This window comes from Misgurnus anguillicaudatus, chromosome 15, assembly GCF_027580225.2.
Source record: "Misgurnus anguillicaudatus chromosome 15, ASM2758022v2, whole genome shotgun sequence".
Classification (NCBI taxonomy): Eukaryota; Metazoa; Chordata; class Actinopteri; order Cypriniformes; family Cobitidae; genus Misgurnus; species Misgurnus anguillicaudatus.
In genome coordinates, this window is record NC_073351.2 from 30,204,475 (window position 1) to 30,224,188 (window position 19,714).

The 19,714-nt window shown below is 34.3% G+C and overlaps 1 protein-coding gene across 1 annotated transcript in view; it reads right to left on the bottom strand.

Moving 5' to 3' along the window:
- Positions 1-19,714, bottom strand: part of sema3ab (sema domain, immunoglobulin domain (Ig), short basic domain, secreted, (semaphorin) 3Ab) — a 46,066-nt gene that overhangs the window by 15,736 nt on the left and 10,616 nt on the right. Inside the window, exons 2-5 of the mRNA XM_055174364.2 lie at positions 14,816-14,976; positions 12,934-12,996; positions 2,372-2,491; positions 1,184-1,271 (exon numbers count right to left, since the gene is read on the bottom strand). Of these exons, the coding sequence (XP_055030339.2) occupies positions 1,184-1,271; positions 2,372-2,491; positions 12,934-12,996; positions 14,816-14,976 (432 nt within the window). The remainder of the gene's footprint in view (positions 1-1,183; positions 1,272-2,371; positions 2,492-12,933; positions 12,997-14,815; positions 14,977-19,714) is intronic.

Here is a 19,714-nt window from a genome sequence, read left to right on the forward strand (position 1 = left end):
CAAAGTGCCAAACAAAAGTATAATAGATTACAACGAAAATTATATTGAGAATTCAAGAAAAAAAACTCAATTGCTTTCCTTCATGTTTCTCTCATTATTCATAAACAAGATTTTTATAATATTCATACAAATGTAATTCTTATTCTGCACATTTTGTATTTATAACTGGTTATATTTGCACTGTGCACTGCACATTTACATTTGCGTTGTTTACATTCTTTGCCTTATTGTTTACATTTAGCTAAAGTTACATTTTTGTACATATGTGTGCACTATTTTGTTGTACAGCTGTACGATGAACGTATAAAGCTATTCTATTCTATTCTATTCTATTCTATTCTATTCTATTCTATTCTAGAGGACCTAAATACTGTATGTAAAGGGTGCTTGCTTATGTAAAACTACTACTGTACTACCACAATGATGGGTGATTGCCAAGGTGTTGCTAAGGAGCCGCTTAGATCCTGAAAGTGTTTAACATGTTGTGCACTTTTATTTTGGGTAGTTGCTAGGGTGCTATGGATGGTTGCTAAGTGTCGGGTGAAAATGCCCAAAAAACTCTCATTAAAGTCTCATTGATATTCTGCTTATGTAAATGTGCCCCGGGACCCTCCTACAAACCAAGTCCACTGGATTTGCCCTTCAGTTTGCTAAGTCAAGTAACAGCACATTTATTCACTATAAGCTATATGTGACACTGGACCACAGAACCAGTCATAAGTTGCACGGGTATATGTGTAGCTATAGCCAACAATACACTGCATGGGTGAAAATTATTGATTTTTTTATGCCAAAAATCATTAGGATATTAAGTCAAGATCATGTTCCATAATTTTTTTTAAATGTTCTACCATAAATATATCAAACATGTATTTATTTTTAGTAATACGTGTGCTAAGGACTTCATTTGGACAACTTTAAAGGAGATTTTCTTATTATTTAGATTTTTTGCATCCTCAGATTACAGATTTTCAAATATTATTGTCGTATCCTAACAAACCATACATCAATGGAAAGCTTATTTATTCAGCTTTCAGATGATGAAAAATTTACCCTCATGACTGGTTTTGTGGTCCAGGGTCACATATGATATGAGTTATGAGACATGTCTGTAGCGAGATGTCAAATCTGTAACTTTACACTTCACAAATCAGTAATGCCACACTGTCTTAAACACTCTTACCTATCAGTAGGGAGGCAGTCAGGAGTTTGGGGTCGTAGGGGCTTTTTCCACGCCCATTCTCAAAGGATCCTAGCCGAAAAACATTGTCCTAGATACAACGATACAAACACACAGTCAATCTCACTGAACAAATGAAGATCAACTGAGAAGATATTCTTGCTAAAATATACAAATCACATTTAATACAATAAAAGAATAATTAAATCTTCTTTTCTTTACTTAAAAAGATCTCTTCTGGGAAGGGCGTTTAGTGATTTGGTTATAAAGGGAAAAAGTGCTTATTATGTATAGTGGGTTGTAATTTGTGGCAATGAACTGTTGTCTGACCTCAAATGTGTCAGACATAAACAGTGTATGTGAGTTTGTATAAATGTGTAAGTGTCAATGCTTTCTTTTCACAGTCATTTCTATATATGTAGATTATTTTAATAACTATATTAATACTAAGAAGTGTTAAAGTCTGTGTAAAGTCATTTCAGAGATTTTTGTTCACACATTAGGAACAGTTGCTAAGACTAGGGATGCAACCAAATAATCAGTTTGTAGTCGTATTGATGGCTCAATCGTATTGGAAAGCCTTCATGTAAACACCTTAATCAATACGATTGAGAACGATTGGATGTAAATTTGGATCGTATTGAAGGAGGTGGTGTACTCCGATCTGCGATCCGACTTGCAGGCGAAAAGTACGCATGTAAACGCGTGAACTGTGAACTATGTTGTACTGATTTGTGGAGTTACACCGTTAAGCAGTTTTTCCACATTTCTGTGTTCAGGATTATTTGGGCGGGGCTAAATGGTGGCTTAATGATGCACTGGAGCCACAGACCATGGCCCCGCCCCTAACACAATTGAGAGCATTCATTCAGGTTGTAGAGGTATTTGAAAGGTATTGCGGACTGACGAGATAACTCGTCAATGGCAGGGAAAGAGTTAAAAACATTTACATCTTCCACCATTTAATATGAAGACTGGTGATCATCACCATCACCACATGCTTTCATTTCTATAGCATACAACAGGGTTTTATGAGTTATAAAGTTTGTTCAAATCCTTAACAATACTGTCAATGAAAGCTAATAGTGACTCATTTTATAGCAAAGACCAATAATGATGTGAGGGAGTGACACAGCTGAGTTTATAGAGCAACACAATGGGATTAAAGACTGTAAGTGGAGATGGATTTACCTCTGGGCGTTTTCCAACTTCTACATAAGTACAGGTGGGATGAAAAGCTCCTGTTCCACATGCATACAAATGCGTCTGATTAAACGGCTGCAGAACCTTTATGTAGTTAGAACATTCCTTCTGCGGAAGACAAGACAGACAACAAAAACCTCTCAACATTTATTTATAACCAGGGAATACAACATATCATAAAAAACATTATAAATTAATGTCTTTCTTTGTTTAGTCGAGAAGAAATTTTGAGGAAAACATTCCAAGATTTTTCTCCATAAAGTACAGTTTACAGTTTCAATGCAATTTAAATACGCAGTTTCAATCCAGCTGCAAAGGGCTCTAAATAATCCCAACCGAGGCATAAGGGTCTTATCCAGTGAAACGATTGTCATTTTCGCCAACAAATCATTTTAAACCACAACTTATTATCTTGCATGAGCTGTGTGATGCGCCAGCGCGACCTTACATATTACGCAATTACGTTGAAAGGTAACACATGACGTATGTGAAACTATCGCTTCACTGTTCACAAATCTGGAGAAAGAGGACCATTCCAAAGTTTTTGTGTCTGGAATGATACGAATTAATGTCCTTGTGTCAGTTTATTGTTTAAAATGGTCCGCAAGTGTGCATGTAACGCGTGTCCTTTTAATGTGATTGCGTAATACGTAAGGTCATGCTGGCGCATCACACGGCTACTGCAAGACAAAAAGCTGTGGTTTAAAGGTACACATTTTTAATTTATTTTATGGTGAAAATTCTACCCAGTCTCACAAAGTTTCGTGATATAGTCACGTATTTTTTTGATTCTTTATTCGTGCTATTATCACGAAATTTCGTGTTTTTTCGTGATCGTATAACGAATTCATGTTTTCGTGTGATTATCACGTATTGGTTACTCGACTGTTTTTTCCTATTTTTAAACCATTGTCACTTCGGTTTAGGGTTAGATTTGGTGCTTGCATTAGAATGTCACTTTATATATTGATCTATACTATTTTTTCTGATTTATTTTTTTATATGTCGCCTGGCGTTGGGGTTAGAGTTGGGTTTGGTTAGGGATGTCATTTTATGTAAATCTAACCCTAAACCGAAGCGACAATGGTAAGAAAATAGGACAAAACAGTCGAGTAACCAATACGTGATAATCACACGAAAACAGGAATTCGTTATACGATCACGAAAAAACACGAAATTTCGTGATAATAGCACAAAAAAAGAATTAAAAAAATACGTGACTATATAACGAAATTTCGTGAGACTGGGCTGGAAAATTACAATGTTTTGCTAGATAAGACCTTTACGCCTCGGTTGGGATCGTTTAGAGCCCTTTGAAGCTGCATTGAAACTGCCATTTTAAACTGCATTAAAACTGTTAAGCTTCACTAAAGTCCACTATATGGAGAAAAATCCTGGAATGTCTTCCTCAAAAAACTATTTATTCTCGACTGAACAAAGAAAGACATGAGGGTTAGTAAATTATCAGGATTTTTTATGAAAGTGTAGTATTTCTTTAACAACAAAAACATACTTTTTTTTTAAACAAACAACACTGAGCTTAACAAAGAGAAAAGCGACTAAATCTGTGGTGTGGTGTGTGTGTATTCAGTCATCACTGCGTTCTTAGATAAATAAACACAACCATCTGTGTCAACAAGCGCCTACAGACATGCAACTTATCACCTACCGATACACAAACATGCACACACTTTTTCATACAGTGGATCTTGAAACTAAATCATATTTTGGCACAGTATGAAAGCATGACATTAAATAAGAAAATATCAAAGTGGCATATCGGAAATAAAGGTACAAAAGCTCTCACTGCAGCGGTACCCTTTCAGAAAGTAGACCTTTATACCTAAAGGGTGCATATAGGTACCTCATAAACCGTACACTTAAGGACCTTTTTGGTATTGTCCCAATGACAGATTCTGTACTTTTAAAGCACTTTATTTAGCCAAAAATGTGTTTACTGTGCTTTATGATACGTGGTGATCACTGACGGTATAGATCATTTGAAATTATCAGTACAACAAAATAAAAAAATACTAATAACATTATTAGTATTTGTAGATAGTATTTGGATTTATAGTAAATATATATCTGAAATATGCACAGTATATGTACATTGTCAAGACAGTGTTAATTTTGTATCTTAAGTCTATTTGTGGCCACAGTGTACAGTAAGATGTACTCTTAATGTAAAGATCATCCTGTGAAAATATGATATCTTTAATACACTGCAAATATTGACTTTCTTACTTAGTATTTTTGACCTGTATTCAGTAGAAATATCAAAAAATTCTTAAATGAAGATGCTTTTTCTTGATGAGCAAAATGACTTAAGAAAATAAGTCTAGTTTATAGACAAATATAAAATATAAAGCAAAATATCTGCCAATAGGGTGATCAAAAATTAAAAAAATAAGTTTTTTTTTTTCTTAATTTAAGCAAAATATTCTCACCCCATTGGCAGATAATTTTGCTTGTTTAAGCACAAATTTACTTAAATTTTATAGTTTTTCTCTAGAAACTAGGCTTATTTTCTTAGGTCATTTTGCTCATCAAGAAAATCTTGTTTTAATTTTTTTTTAAGATATTCTACTTAAAACAACAAGACAAGAATACTAAGTGAGAAAGTCATTTTTTGCAGTGTATTGACTGAGGTAAGGTAATGGCAAAGATTAAAATCAATGAAATCAAACTATGATGCTTAACTCATTCACCGCCAGTCTTTTTGAGAAAAGTTGCCCACCTGCATTTTTCTGATTTTAACAAAAGTTTCACAAAATTCCTTGCAGGAAAATTATCTTCTATAAATATGTAAACATACAAATTATATCAAATTAAAGAACACACCCTCTGCTTTCAAACAAACAATAAACAAACAAACAAACAAAATGGGGAAAAAAACGTTTCATTATATATTTACTTTTTCCACTTAATTTAACCACTGAAATATGGATATTTTTCTTCAAAAATACAACATTTTAAGCAAAAATTGCGTTTTTGTAAAGGAATTTATGTTAGAGATCAGACTCAGAATGACTATCAAACATAAAGTCAGTTAAAATAAATCATTAAATCTTTTTAAGTTCCGTTTTTGATCAATTCGGTTTGGTATCACACTTTCACTTTGAAATTCGTCCAGAAAGGCATATTTATTAGTTAAATATTAACTCACAATTGACGAGATAACTGGAGCGAGATAACTCGTCAATGGCGGTGAATGAGTTAATCTATGCTTAATCTAATTACAATACAACTTCAAAGTGGATTGCACAAACAGGGTCACATATGGACAATTTGTGTGTTTTATTATGTAACCAAGTGCATTTTATTTCAACAAACGACCACCAAATAGTTTTGGCAGAGTTATGATGCTCACTGGCAGGCAGTTAAGCAATGTTGACTGTGGTTTGGCCTAGAAATAATGGCTCATCACATCTGCGTAAGATTTTAGCCCTTTGTTGCTTTATTTATACTGTGTTATTCCTCTGTTTATTCATGCAGACGTGTATAATATCTGTTTGCATTTTTGAAATACCCTTCTGTCACACACAGCAGACTTTCAAACATTGCAGCACAGCTGACTGACACCCAACCACGGTCAGCTTTATTAAAAGGAAAATATTACAACAGCTGGAGTGGCTGTTTAGAGCATTAACAGGGAAATCCTGTTATGAGCATCCAAATCTCAAATACTCTCAGGGTTAATGTGTGCATGTGCGAATGTGTGTTTGTGTTTGTCAGCTCCACCACTGTAGCGCCTGGGATTTTGCCAATATAGAAATATGCGTGAGTGTGTTTGTGTGTTCAGGAACTTCTCGGCCGTGTTTAAGACGCGTGTCTCAGCAGGTCTCGCCTGGAACGAATTGCAGTGACTCATTCGATGTTGTACAGGTTTACAGAAGAGTACACAAGGACACAACACAAAGTCTGACTCTTTTTCAACTTTTGTTACTTCATCAACACCTGGGGATACGCTGTGTTTTACAAGATAGTTTTTTAAACAGGTACACATCAGGGATAATCTGGCTTACATATATAGTTCATATGATTTAAAACTTCAGAGCACCTTATTTGATAACAAAAGTTTCTGAGGAACTTTGGTATATATTATGATTTATGGTTTGGTATACCATATTTAAAGAGTTTGGTTCCAAAACATGATAAAAAAATAGTTACCACCAAAATCAGTATTGTATCTGTTCACTATTAAAAAGTAAATTCTTAATTTTACGCAAAATCTAATATCCACTGTGTTATTCCGTCATCTTTTCTCCAATTTTCCCAAAACAAGATAAACAGCAGTCCTCCTTCTCTGCAGAATGCAATAAATCCACTCAACCAATCACAGCGCACCATTCCACACACTGTAAACAACAATGGTGGCGCGTAAGGCTAAGTTGATCGTAAGAACGATGTCCCAAGGATAACAGCAGCAATAAGAGTGTTATTAATATAACAAAGTAAGTTTTGATTAATGCCAATAATGTTTATTTTTTTATACCACTAGTCAACTAAACAAATATAACATGGCAAATATTAATGCACATTTATATACTGATTCAATAGATTTATAGCATTTAAAAAAAAAACTTGTTATGGATTCATTGCATTTTGCCGAAAAAAAATATTAATAATAAATCAAATTATGGATTTTAATTTTTAATGTTATTATAACCTAAAGATGCTATGTTAAAGTTTGTAATAGAAAATAGAGGATTTCATCTTGTCACTTTCTTGGTATAGAAAACAAAATGGATTTATTGCGTTTTGGAACCTATTAACCTCTTGGAACTCTTAATTTGATATGTTTTTTATATAATCATGGTGAATTTGGTATATAGTAATCATGGCTTTTTGGTACATTGATTACGATTGTCAAAACTAGAATCATAGTAACCATGGTTTAACCATGACTTCTAAAACCATGACTTCTATTTTGTAGTAACCATGGTTTAACTATAGACCGTTTCATTGGACGCACGTGTGCTGACGCGATACACGTCTGGATCCGAACTTTACTTTTGGTTTCTTTTTTTTATGGTCTGGGCCAGGTTTCCCAAAAGCATCGTAAAGTTGATCGTAAAAACGATCGTACGAATCATCTTTAAATTAAGGGCCGTTTCCCAAAAGCTTTGTAAATTAAGTAGCACTTGAAAATCATCGTAGATCTATGAGTGCTCTTGAGTAATCGTTCAGTCATAAGTGCATCGTAAGACAACAGAGTTACAAGGTCATCTGCAGGACAACCAGCAAATTGCACTCCTGCAATGACGATCATGTAATGTTTTTAATGTATATTTATTTATTGGGTTCTTCTTTATTTATTTGTTTAAATTACTTTAATATAATATATTTAAAATGAAAACGAGAAATTTAAATTACTAAACATAAATTAATAAAGTAGGAAAACATATTTGGTAAATTTTGGTAAAAGTTGGTACTAGCAAATTGATAAATGGTTCCTACAAATTGCTTCTATAATTAATCTACAGTAAAAATAATTGTTTTGAAGTGATATTGGCATCTGATTAAGGAAACCAAATAAATATGTACGTTACAAAGCAATAACCCCTAATAATAAAAAACTATTACATAAAATGCAGAAGGCAGAATATTTCATTATGCACAAATAATTTATAATATTTAGTCATTAAACAATAATGAAAAATAATATAAAAAAACATTAGTGCACATCAGCTGAAGATCATTAGCCTAAACAAGCTTCTGCTACAAATTCGAGTCATTCTATAGGTGACATTTCAGCACTTGACAAACGGATAGCGACTCGTACTGTAAGTAGCACTTAAAACCCAGCTGCGAGCGATCGTTTAATGTGCATCTTTGGGAAATGCACGTAAATGAACAACGAATGTTCATTAAGTAGCTCGTAGAAAGCGCTCTTAAGAGCTAAGTTCAATCGTTATCGGGAAACCCGACCCTGACTAGTTGCTAAACGGATTTCTTGAACAAAAGCCTCGTCGAAAATAACAAATGTTTTGGTTTCCTAGGTAATCTATGTGTTGTTTTTTTTCTTATTATATAAATAAACTACGTTTAAAGTACTTTGTTGTTATTTATTCTTAGCGGAGTTTACCGGAAGTTACGTGCGGACCACGACAGCCGCTTGTTTATGTTGTTACTGCTGAAACCATCTATAGTAGCATGTTATTTTTTGTTGTTTTAACTGTAGTAAAACCATTGGACCAAAATTATGAATACAAAACCAGGTTTATTTTCATTCATAAGTTTTAATATGTTCAAAACGACGCAAGAAAATAAGTCTAGTTTTTAGACAAAAAATATCAAATTTAGGTGATTTTGTGCATAAAACAAGAAAAAAAATGTGCCTATGGGGTAAGCTAATTTTTCTTGAATTTAGTGTTTAAGAAAAATGTTCAAGATTTTTTGCTTACCCCATTGGCAGATTTTTTTACTTGTTTTATGCACAAAATCACTTAAATTTAATATGTTTGTTCTAAAAACTAGACTTATTTTCTTGGGTTGTTTTGCTCATCAAGAAAATACATCTTAATTTAAGAATTTTTATATATTTTTACTGAAAACAAGACAGAAATACTAAGACAATATTTTCTTAGTAAATCATTTTTTTTTTTGCACTGCAGAAGTTACATAAAACACCTACACTTTAAAAAAGCTGGGTTGTTGTTAACAATGATTAAAAAAGGACAAACTCAACCAGTGTTAAATTAGCCAAGAAAAAAATGTTTGGCCCAACCATGGGTTGACACAACCCAGCATTCTGGGATAAAACATCCCCGTTTCGCTTATTTTAACCCATCAGTTTTTTGATCATTGATTGGAAACCAAGGTTTTACTATAAAAGATGGCGAAACTGTGGGTACTTCACAGCAGCAATACAAATTTGTGATAACCATGGTTTAACTATAGTAATCATGTTATTTTCATTTATAGTAAAATACATGGTTACAATATCATGGGTAAAATACATGGTAAAATAATTTGCATAGGGGATGTAAGACATTAGCAGGTTTTCGCTTGGTTGGATGAAATGACTTTTAAACTAAAAATAAGTTAATTTTTGCTTTGTTAAAAAAAGAGGCAGATGTTGTACTACATTTGCTACAATAAAACCATAGTTGAATTTCGATACAACACTTAAATAAGTTTTAACTTAGATAGATAAAAGTCTTTTTATCTATCCATGCTAAATAACTCAACATCTACACCTAGAGATATCTATGCAAACCTATTGTCTAACATACGACACTGCCACCAACATGAATGGAGGTTTTTGTGAAGACTTGAGTTCAATAAGCATTGATCTCACTTTCTCTTTGTTTCTAACAAATTGCAGCTGAGACCCTTCAACGGGGTCAGCCGTTTCTCTCTTCATCTGCCCTCAAAAAGGCCCTAAATAGACATTGTGCCACTTCACTTCAAACAAGTTTGAGTCAACCTCTCTTTGAGAAGAACAAGCTTCAGTCAATCTGTCTCTATTCAGCAATATCCCTCACTTCACATAAAAGCCATCTTTCACAGAGCAGCCCACCATTCAGCGAGACCATGTTTACATCAAAATCACGCACAATGCGTTTTATTGCGATTCAAATAAGCGCCATTGAGAACCAACCAGCCTTATAGTTCTTTATGGTGCTAACAGGACAAGGGCCGGTTGCCATGGCTTTATATTTCGAGGCGATGCCTTGGGCAGTATGTGCGAGAGCAAATGGTAGTTACGCATGAAAAAGCGTTTGTACGCCGCTGTCCCACAATTCAATGATTTTGTTTCTATTCACTCATTCGTTGACGTGTGTTAAGCTCGTCTTGCGGGAGAAACTCTTGACTTTGCTTGTGAAAGCAAACTATGGTTGACAGACAAGCATAGCCTTACCCACTCAAGGTTTTTGTTTAAAAGAAATCGTGTCTTGTTTTTGGATCCATCTCAAATATTACATTAATTCCTTTTCATTAAAGGGTACATTTCATGTGAAGCCATGTTTTCATTGCTCTTAGCGTAATAAAAGAAACAGATGCATTATACAGTAATCCTACATTTCAACGCCAATCTCTCACTCTCTAAAGAAAGAGAAATGTAAACTGGCTATCCACATTAAACACAAGAACATATACTGTATTGTATACGACCATCCATGCTTACATTATGGCTACATTATGGTCTTAATGTAGTATTCATGACCTGTTTTGATGAATGAGAGTGTCAACTTTACCAACGCACAAAGGTCAGTGGGTTTTTACATTCTTATAAGTACAGTTTTTAGTTATTGCAACTCATCACTATTAAAAAATTACTTACACAGTTAATTTGATTAAACTTAAAAATGGTCCCAGCCAGTACCCCCTTAAAAAGTCCCTGATATGTACCATTTAGGTACAGATACACTTGGCATCAATAGGTACCCTTGAGATAATATGCACTTTTGGTACAAATATGTACCTCTGAGGTATTAATATGAACTCTTTGGGGTGGTTTTCCAGACAGGGCTTCAGCCTAGTCCTAGACTATCTTAAATGTTAATGTTGTCTTGATCAAAAACAACTTGCTCTGACATATCTTAAAATATATCAGTTATATATATCTGCACACAAGTAGTGTTTATTTATAAATTATGCTTTTAAAAAATGACTTAAATATCCCAATTTACTAAGGCCTAATCCTGGTTTAAGATAAGGTGCAAATGTGTACTTTTTAAAATGCTAAAGCTCTCCCCCATTGACAGATAAAGCACTGAAAAAGTGACTTTCTTACTTAGTATTTTTGCCTTGTTTTCAGTAGAAATATCTAAAGATTCTTAAATTAAGATGTATTTTCTTGATGAGCAAAATGACCTAGGAAAATAAGTCTAGTTTTTAGACAAAAAATATAACATTTATGCACATTTGTGCTTAAAACAAGCAAAAAAATCTGCCAATGGAATAATAAATTTTTTCTTGACTTAAGTGTTAATGAAAAAAGTACCAAGGAGGATTAGGGCCAAGCTAAAATAAAAAAATAACACCCTCCCTCTCCCATTATGAGAGGGAGAAGGGGAGCGGACTTTTCAGGCGAGTCGAAGTACTCCCAAAAGTGCTATTACGCCATAAAATATAGTTCCTCTTTTAAATCCGCTTAGAAAAGCGCTACGTTTTATTTTGTACCACCAAACTTGCTCGTATAACTACTCGTGTTAAATAGGAAAAACGTTGATGTGTTTGGTCACTTCTAACTTTATCTCTAAATGCTACCATTGAATGAATGGGGCTAAGCTAAATGCTATCGAAGCGTCGCAGCGCGCTCCAGCGCTTACGTGCACGCACACAGATGATAGAGGGATGTATCAACAATTCTTAGTTAAGGTAATAACATATTTTAATATTGAAAATGAGTAGACTATTCCTTTAAGTGCAGACTCTTATAAAACCCTAAAAGAAAACATTGAATGTGGCTTAATGCATCTACAGAGTAATATTAAAACACCAAATAAAGCAAACATTTTATTAATAAAAACATTGTGTACTGGCAAGCAGAAGATCCCACAAGAACACAAAACGCTAAAGGGCGTTTCAATGAAAACAAGCACATTCGGGGATTTTCTGTTTGACCGTATGTGCTTATTAATAATATTTATATTGTGTAGTGAATTTAGTGTATTTATATCACTTTCTTAATGCATTGAATGGCTACTACTACCAAGGAGGAAGTTTTCCCAGTTTAAAATAAAAAATTCTTGTTATATAGTAACTTAATTCTTGTTAAATAACAACTTTATTCTCGTTATAATGACTTTATTCTCTGTAAATAACGACTTTATTCTCTGTAAATAACGACTTTATTCTCTGTAAATAACGACTTTATTCTCGTTATAATGACTTTATTCTCGTTATAATGACTTTATTCTCGGTAAATAACTACTTTATTCTCTGTAAATAACGACTTTATTCTCGTTATAATGACAGCAGAGATTTTACAACTTTATTCTTGCTATATATTAACTTTATTCTCGTTAAATAGGGACTTTTTCTCGCTATATATTAAGTTTATTCTTGTTAAATAATGACTTTATTCTCATTATAATGACTTTATTCTCGGTAAATAATGACTTTATTCTCGATAAATAACGACTTTTTGTTAAATAACAACTTTATTCTCGTTAAATAATGACTTTATTCTCGCATTTTAATGACTTTATTCTCGCATTTTAATGACTTTAATCTCAAGATGGTTTTATTTTTTATTTTAGCTTGGCCCTAATCCTACTATTTCAAGAAAAATTTTCTTATTCCATTGGCAGGTTTTTTTTTTTTGCTTGTTTTAAGCACTTATTTACTTAAAGTTGATATTTTTTGTCTAAAAAATAGACTTATTTTCCTAGGTCATTTTGCTAAGAATTTTAAAGATATTTTTACTAAAAACAACACAAAAATACTAAGTAAGAAAGACATTTTTTGAAGTGAGGGGACCAGTTGTTGACTATTTGTTTTCTAAGCATAAAAGTAAAAATGGGGTCATCTAAGGATTGCATAAAGGACAGGCAAAAAAAAAATGAGAAGAAGAGTCAAAGAAAGAAACGTACCTGGACGTCCTTACCAGCCCACTTGCATTCATCTCGTCGAGAAGTTGATGGTGGCCAAGCTATCTACCATAGAGAGAGAGAAAGAGAGAGAAACTAAGTTTTGTTTGCTTTTGAAATAAAAATCTTTGCTTTGGCTTGAGATATATACTTCAGATATAATTACCAGGATTAGCTATTAAAATGAGCCATGGTCTACAAACAACTTTCCAGCCGCATTGTGGCAGTCATTCAAACCATGTTCGGAGTGAAAAGACTAATGGTATTATATTAGTGAGCTTGTTTGGGTCTGTGGTCCCAGCAAGTTCTCGTGTGGTGCCTGTCAGTTAAGGTGTTGAAATGGAGCTGTAACTCCTGTCTCATGTGAACGTGCGAAACAGCATCCTCATCAGATAAACACCATGTAAACTTACACTGAGAGTGAAACTGTGTGTCTGTGAGAGTGAAATAAATTCACCATATTCTTCATTTGGACTTTGAAACAAAGAAATAAACATTTAATTTGACCTTCCTCAGACCTGGACATCAACAGTCAAATATGTTGACCCATTTTTTTCCTTTACAGTGTGACAAACTTGCCAAATTGAAAAGTCTCCCTTCTTGAGAATGGAAACTTGTTCTTCATTTAAAATGAATACACGTGTAAGAACAAATGCTGCAATAAAACATAACATCGCTCAAGTAGGTTACACCCATTAATTAAGCTAGAACAGCAACAATGGAGGTATATAATTTAGCAGTAATGCACTAAAGGCTTTGCTGATATAACTTACATAAACATTTATGACCTCATTGCACAGTGTTGCCGTTTGGTTGTGTGGATGCTACACTGGGCTGCAGTTTTACTCTGTCTGCTACGTATTTAGTTCATTATTTATCCAGGTGAATGGAGAGCAGCTCTCAGCTAAACTCAATGTGATCAGTGAGACAGATTTACTCTGAAATATTCATACACTGCACAGTGGAAACAGATCCCCGTGTCCTTAAATGTGTATGTGTGAGACGGAGAAAAAGACAACAAGAGAAAGACAAAAAGAAACTTTGTTGGTTTAAATATCAAATTATCTTTAGCAGACAAAAACATTTGGACAATTTGTGACCCAGACTGAGAAAAGCCACCTAATTGATTTTTCTTCATGATTACCTGTTTTTTTTTACATAAAATCATCCTATATAATGTAAAGAACAGTCTGTGTTAATATAACTTTCATATATTTAATATTGACTGAGTAAGGTTATGTCAAAGATTGAAATCAAACTTTGAAGCTCCTAATCTCATCATTAGATTGTAAGACAATTTCACATACAGGGTCACATTTACAATTTACAGAAATATGCTTTCTAAATGGTAACATCCACTGTAATACTCAGTATTTTTAACAAATAGAGATGGGTCAGAATTAAGGATGCTCCGATTGATTGGCCGCCAAACGTTATCGGACGATAATGGCATTAAATGACTCAATTGATACTCGCTAAATTTGCCGATCTCATGAATCAATATTTTTGTTTACTTTTGTCATCATAGGGATCCTGAATGCGGCTGCAATTAGAGACAATTTTTTACTTACACTGAAAAAAATGATTCATTGAATTTAATCAATTTTTTTAAGGTAAGTGGTTGCAATCAATTTATTTAAGCTACATTTAAACAAAAAAGATTAGTAACGTAAAATAAAATATAAAAATTTTGTTTAAATGTAGCTTAAATAAATTGCATTTTTATAACCATTGCGCATGTGCGACGTGCAAATTTGGATTTCTCTCTCTGCCTTTACAAAGATAGAAACCACCCGACACACCCCCAATCCTCATCATAAAATGTATTTTGCATTAAAAAGCCTGTGCTAATTGATATTGCATTATTTTGGTAAAAAAATCTTACTAGTTGTTGGTCCATGCTAATGTCAATCAAGTCGAAGGACAGGACGTGATCTTTTGCCCCCACAAAAAGCCGTCCTCTTTCCTCATCCAATAATAACGTGTGATAGGCTGAACTATTGGACAATCCGTTGAAAGTCAGCAAGTTGTTCGACTCCAACATTTCTGTGGGGACAAAGTGAAAAGCATTTTATGAATGTATAGTATAAATAAATTATAGCTCCCAAAAACTTCAAAAGCAAACACTGACAGAAAAATTATCCTACACATACTGAGCTTTTGAAATTGGTCTGTATAAAATGAAACAAAAAAATATGTTTTCCGACCTCATCTTCGATATGAATTATAATAAAGCTGACACGGACATATAAAATCAGTCATAGCAATTCTCTCTCTCTCTAGTTTGAGAGGTGTGCGAGTTTGGTTTTGGCAAGAGTAAAGCTGAGAACGTTAGTTGTGTTCTAACAGGCAATTTAAGGCACAAGAGGAACATGGAGTGAGATATTTGCTTGTCTTTAAAAATCTGTGTCATTTACGCTCCACAGAGCATAAATCTTAATGACGCCAGACCCTTATAACCCATAATGCAAATGATGGAGACGGGTCGGGTTACTCCTGGGCTTTACTCTAGCCTGTGGATTTGTCCTGCCAAACCTAACCTCCACTAAACTCCAGACGGATCACCACAATATTAATCCACAATCCCACCCCACACATAAAGACACACAGGGTGGGTTTACACTGGCCAGCAAATCAGATACATTCAAAACCATTTATAAGCTTCACAATGTACTATTTATCCATACAGGCAGGCAGGCAAGGACAGCTGGGAGCAAATATGAAATAAATGGCGCCAGCAGGAGTTCACTGCGAACTTTAGGTCAAAAGATACAGATAACTACATCCCAAAAAACTTAATAGATAAAACATAACAGATCCCTATAATGCCTTTTATAGTGTATCAGCCCAGTTATTTTTCACATTTTAAAGTCTTTCATCTCATTTCAGGGTTACTATTAACCATAAAACCCTAATACAACATGTTGAAATAGTTAAGTTTGTAATGTATCTGGTTTAAAATTATTGTTCAACCATTCTCGATACCAATGCTAAAGGGCGGCGTTTAGGCTGCGTAACGTCAACTGAAAGAGCTCTATGGATGGATGAATCGATGGATGCATGGATAGATGGATGCATGGAGGGATGGATGAATGAATGATGTAATAAATGAAGACATCAAGAGGCATAGCAGAGACTAAAGAAAGTAAGAAGTGAAAGCAAATACTTATGGAGGGAAGATGACGTTGGTAAAGTGTAATAGAGGAGAAATAAAGAACAGGATGAAAAAAAAGAGTAAAAAAGTAAGGAATCTGGGGCCGGATTCACAAAACATTCTTAACTCTTTCACCGCCAAGAGAAAACGCTTCCCCGCCAATGACGAGATTTTCCGTCTTTCCGCAATACCTTCCGCAACTTTTTAAACCCGGAAGTATTGCCCCATGGCAAGCGGCTGCATGTCCGTGTCTGTTCAAGAAAAAGATCACTCTGAATGGGATCTCTATGAAAAGTCCGTCACAAAAATGGAATTATAAGCTTTTTGCTCAAAATGTGGTGTTTTTGCAGAAACCTACCCATATTCAAAAGCTGATTAAAAAGAACCGCTGAAGGTAGGATGAAATGTTTTTTTTTTTTTTGAAAGCAAAGGGTCTGTTCTTTCATTTGGTATATTGTATGTTTATATATTTAAAGAAGAACATTTTCTGGAAGGCATTAAACTTTGGTGAAAATCATCATGAAAAACGCTGGCGCTGGCTGGCAACTTTTTTTAAAAACGCTGGCGGTGAAAAAGTTAAGAAGAAAAATCTTCTTAACTGCAATTTTTATCTTAAATTCAAGCTTAAGAAAAAAGTTGAGAATATTTTGTATTCTCAAAAAAGCTTCTTAAGAAAGTTCTTATTTTTTTTCCTTAAGTATGTTCTCGAAATTCTCGAAAAATAAACTGTCTTAAATAACATCTTAAAGTTAGGAAAACCTTACAGTAGTCTTAAATCTCAAAATGTAACATGTTTTATAAGTTAATGTGATTGTTTTAAATGTAACATGTTGTATTTTGTAGTCTGAAATGGCAATTTAATCAGTTTACATCACATAGATAGTTTAAAGAGGAATTCCACACTCATATAATGAAGTTTAATGGCTTACTCAGTTATATGTCATGAAACACAAATAAGTATTAGTGATAATATTAGCAAACATTTAACTTCCTCCGTAATAGCCTACATTCATTGTGAAATTACTTAACAGCTAAAAGTCGCTCTAAGCGGGAGGCGAACCGATAATCGCTCTGTCATGTGAGTCGAGGGCTCCGAAACCGTGGGCACGCTTCACCCTCCGCGTCCGTCTCTTGACGCGTGAGCGCAGGTCGCGGGAGACGAAGCCGTGGGCACGGAGAGTGAAGCACACACACCCAGAACACTCGACCCACATGACGGACCGATTGAGACATTATGGAATTATATTTACGCACCGCACCGCCTCCTCTGTTACAACAGCGAATAACATTCTGTAGTAGTCTTAATGCATCACTCGTTTGTATAGCAATAATGATCGCAAGGTAGTCAAAAGATTAATGGACAAGTGTATTGTTACCTTATTAGCAGGATATCTTAATTCATTTAAAAGCTTGTCATTTTATTCTAAAGACACAAATTTAAGATATTCTTAAGAAAAAAATTGAGAACTTCTTAAGAAATGTTCAAGAATTGCACTTAGGAACATTCTTACGCACTTCTTATAATTTATCTTAAGAACTTTCTCATTTTTTGTCTTAAGAATGCTTTTGTGAATCCAACCCCTGGTTCTTAGAGCCTTTCACTGTTGTTTTCAGTAGTTGTAATGTTTCTATTTGGCATTAAAAACCCTCTAAATGCTTTTCAACACTTAAACAGACTCCAAACACCAAGAATTCGTCTCACCATAACTTCAGGGCTCACACACTTATGGGACTTAGACAAAACAGTGTCTCTTTGAATGCCCCTCCTTTAACCAGATATTTTTTAGTTTTATTTTAAAATGGCATTTCATTTTAATGCTGCGTTCACACCAAACGCGGTAGAGGTGGCCAAAATGCCTTTGACCCTTGAACATTTTGAATTAATTTCTAGTCATCTCGCTTCAGACTCGCTTTCTGTAATCACGTCGCTACTAGAGCAAGCTCCTGATTGGTTAATGTGGCGCAGTTTTCCGCCAAAGTTCAGATTTTTCAACTCACACGTTTCCCGCTGAAACAGTCAATTCGGGTCATTGACACTTCAATACGCGTCTACCGCGCCATGCTAAATGCCTCATTTGTGCCGTGAGACCTTCAGACACGCGTAAGCGCATCTTTACATGGACTTAACATTGAAATCATTCGCGCCAGACAATCCATTCGCGTTTGGTGTGAACGCATTACAGTTACGCATTTGGCAGACACTTTTATTCAAAGTAACTTTGCATTCAGGTTATACATATTATCATTGTGTTTTTACACCCACAATCGTTGGCACTGCTAACACAATGCTCTAACTATTCAGCTGCAGGAACACACTTCAATATCACACCAATCTCTTGGTTCGGACAGGTCAGTGATGTTCAGCGGTGCAAATTTGTCATCTAATGGAACAAACAGATAAAGTAAACATTTCAAGTCCACACTGCAAAAAAATTACTTTCTTTCTTAGCATCTTGTTTTTAGTACAAATATCTAAACATTCTTAAATCAAGATGTATTTTCTTGATGAGCAAAATGACCTAAGAAAATAAGTCTAGTTTTTAATCAATTTCAATTAATTTGTGCTTTAAAAAGCATTAAAAATCTGCCAATGGGGTAAGAAAATGTTCTTGATTTGTTCTTAAAATCAAGTGTAACAATTTTTTTTCTTATCCCATTGGCAGATTTTTGTTTATTTATTTTTTTGCTTGCACAAATTCACTTACATTTTATGTTGTTGTTTTTACATCTTGATATAAGAATCTTAAGATTTCTTCAAGGAACCAAAAATGGTTGTTCTATGAAGAACCTTTTAAACACCCTCATTTTTAAGAATGTAGTCACCGTTTTCCTGGTGGTCCTGAATGCATGTCATTGTATGGTGAAGACCTCTGACTCCATATCACATACTGTCTTCTTTATCAATGTCATAGTCCTCTGTATTATAGTCACTTTCTTTTGTAGGTGTAGAATCGGTTGTTTGATGTTTTGGAGTGTGGGTATGAGTGTGTAACATCAAGTATGGTGTCATTGAATGGTCAAGTGTTTACTTGCGTAATGCACTTGTGCTGGAAAGAGGTCCAATTAAAACAGCAGGCACACACATACAGTACAGCAGTGTATACAGCACAACACACATGCAAAATACTCTCTATGTATGCACATAACAAACTAAATATGAATAAGAAATATTGCAAACAAATAAAAACTCAATATATTTTTCTGTGTGAGTATGGGTAAGTTGATTTAGACAGACAAAAAATAGATGGACAGAAGGATTTTTTAAATTGTCCTCAAAAGTTGCACTAAACTTGAAAGGGGTTTTGTAAGCATTTTGAAAATTGAAAAATAAAGTAAACATTACAAACGATGCTGTATTGCCCTGTCTAGTTGCATGTGTAATTTGTAAAACAATAAATCAATCATCATCATGTCCTAGAAAACAGGTAAAACAATGTTCACTAACGTTCGCATAGTCTTTGGTAAAAACGCCTCTGTTTTGATCCAGTCTGTTGCCGGGGTTTTAAAACCAAAGGTAGAACGTCATGTCATTGGTAGTTTGTGTATTTGTCAGTGTGTGTTGACAAGCTTTTATCAGGTTGGTTGTGGGAGAAGTGTACTGTATGTTATTAAATTTGGTAATCAAATGCC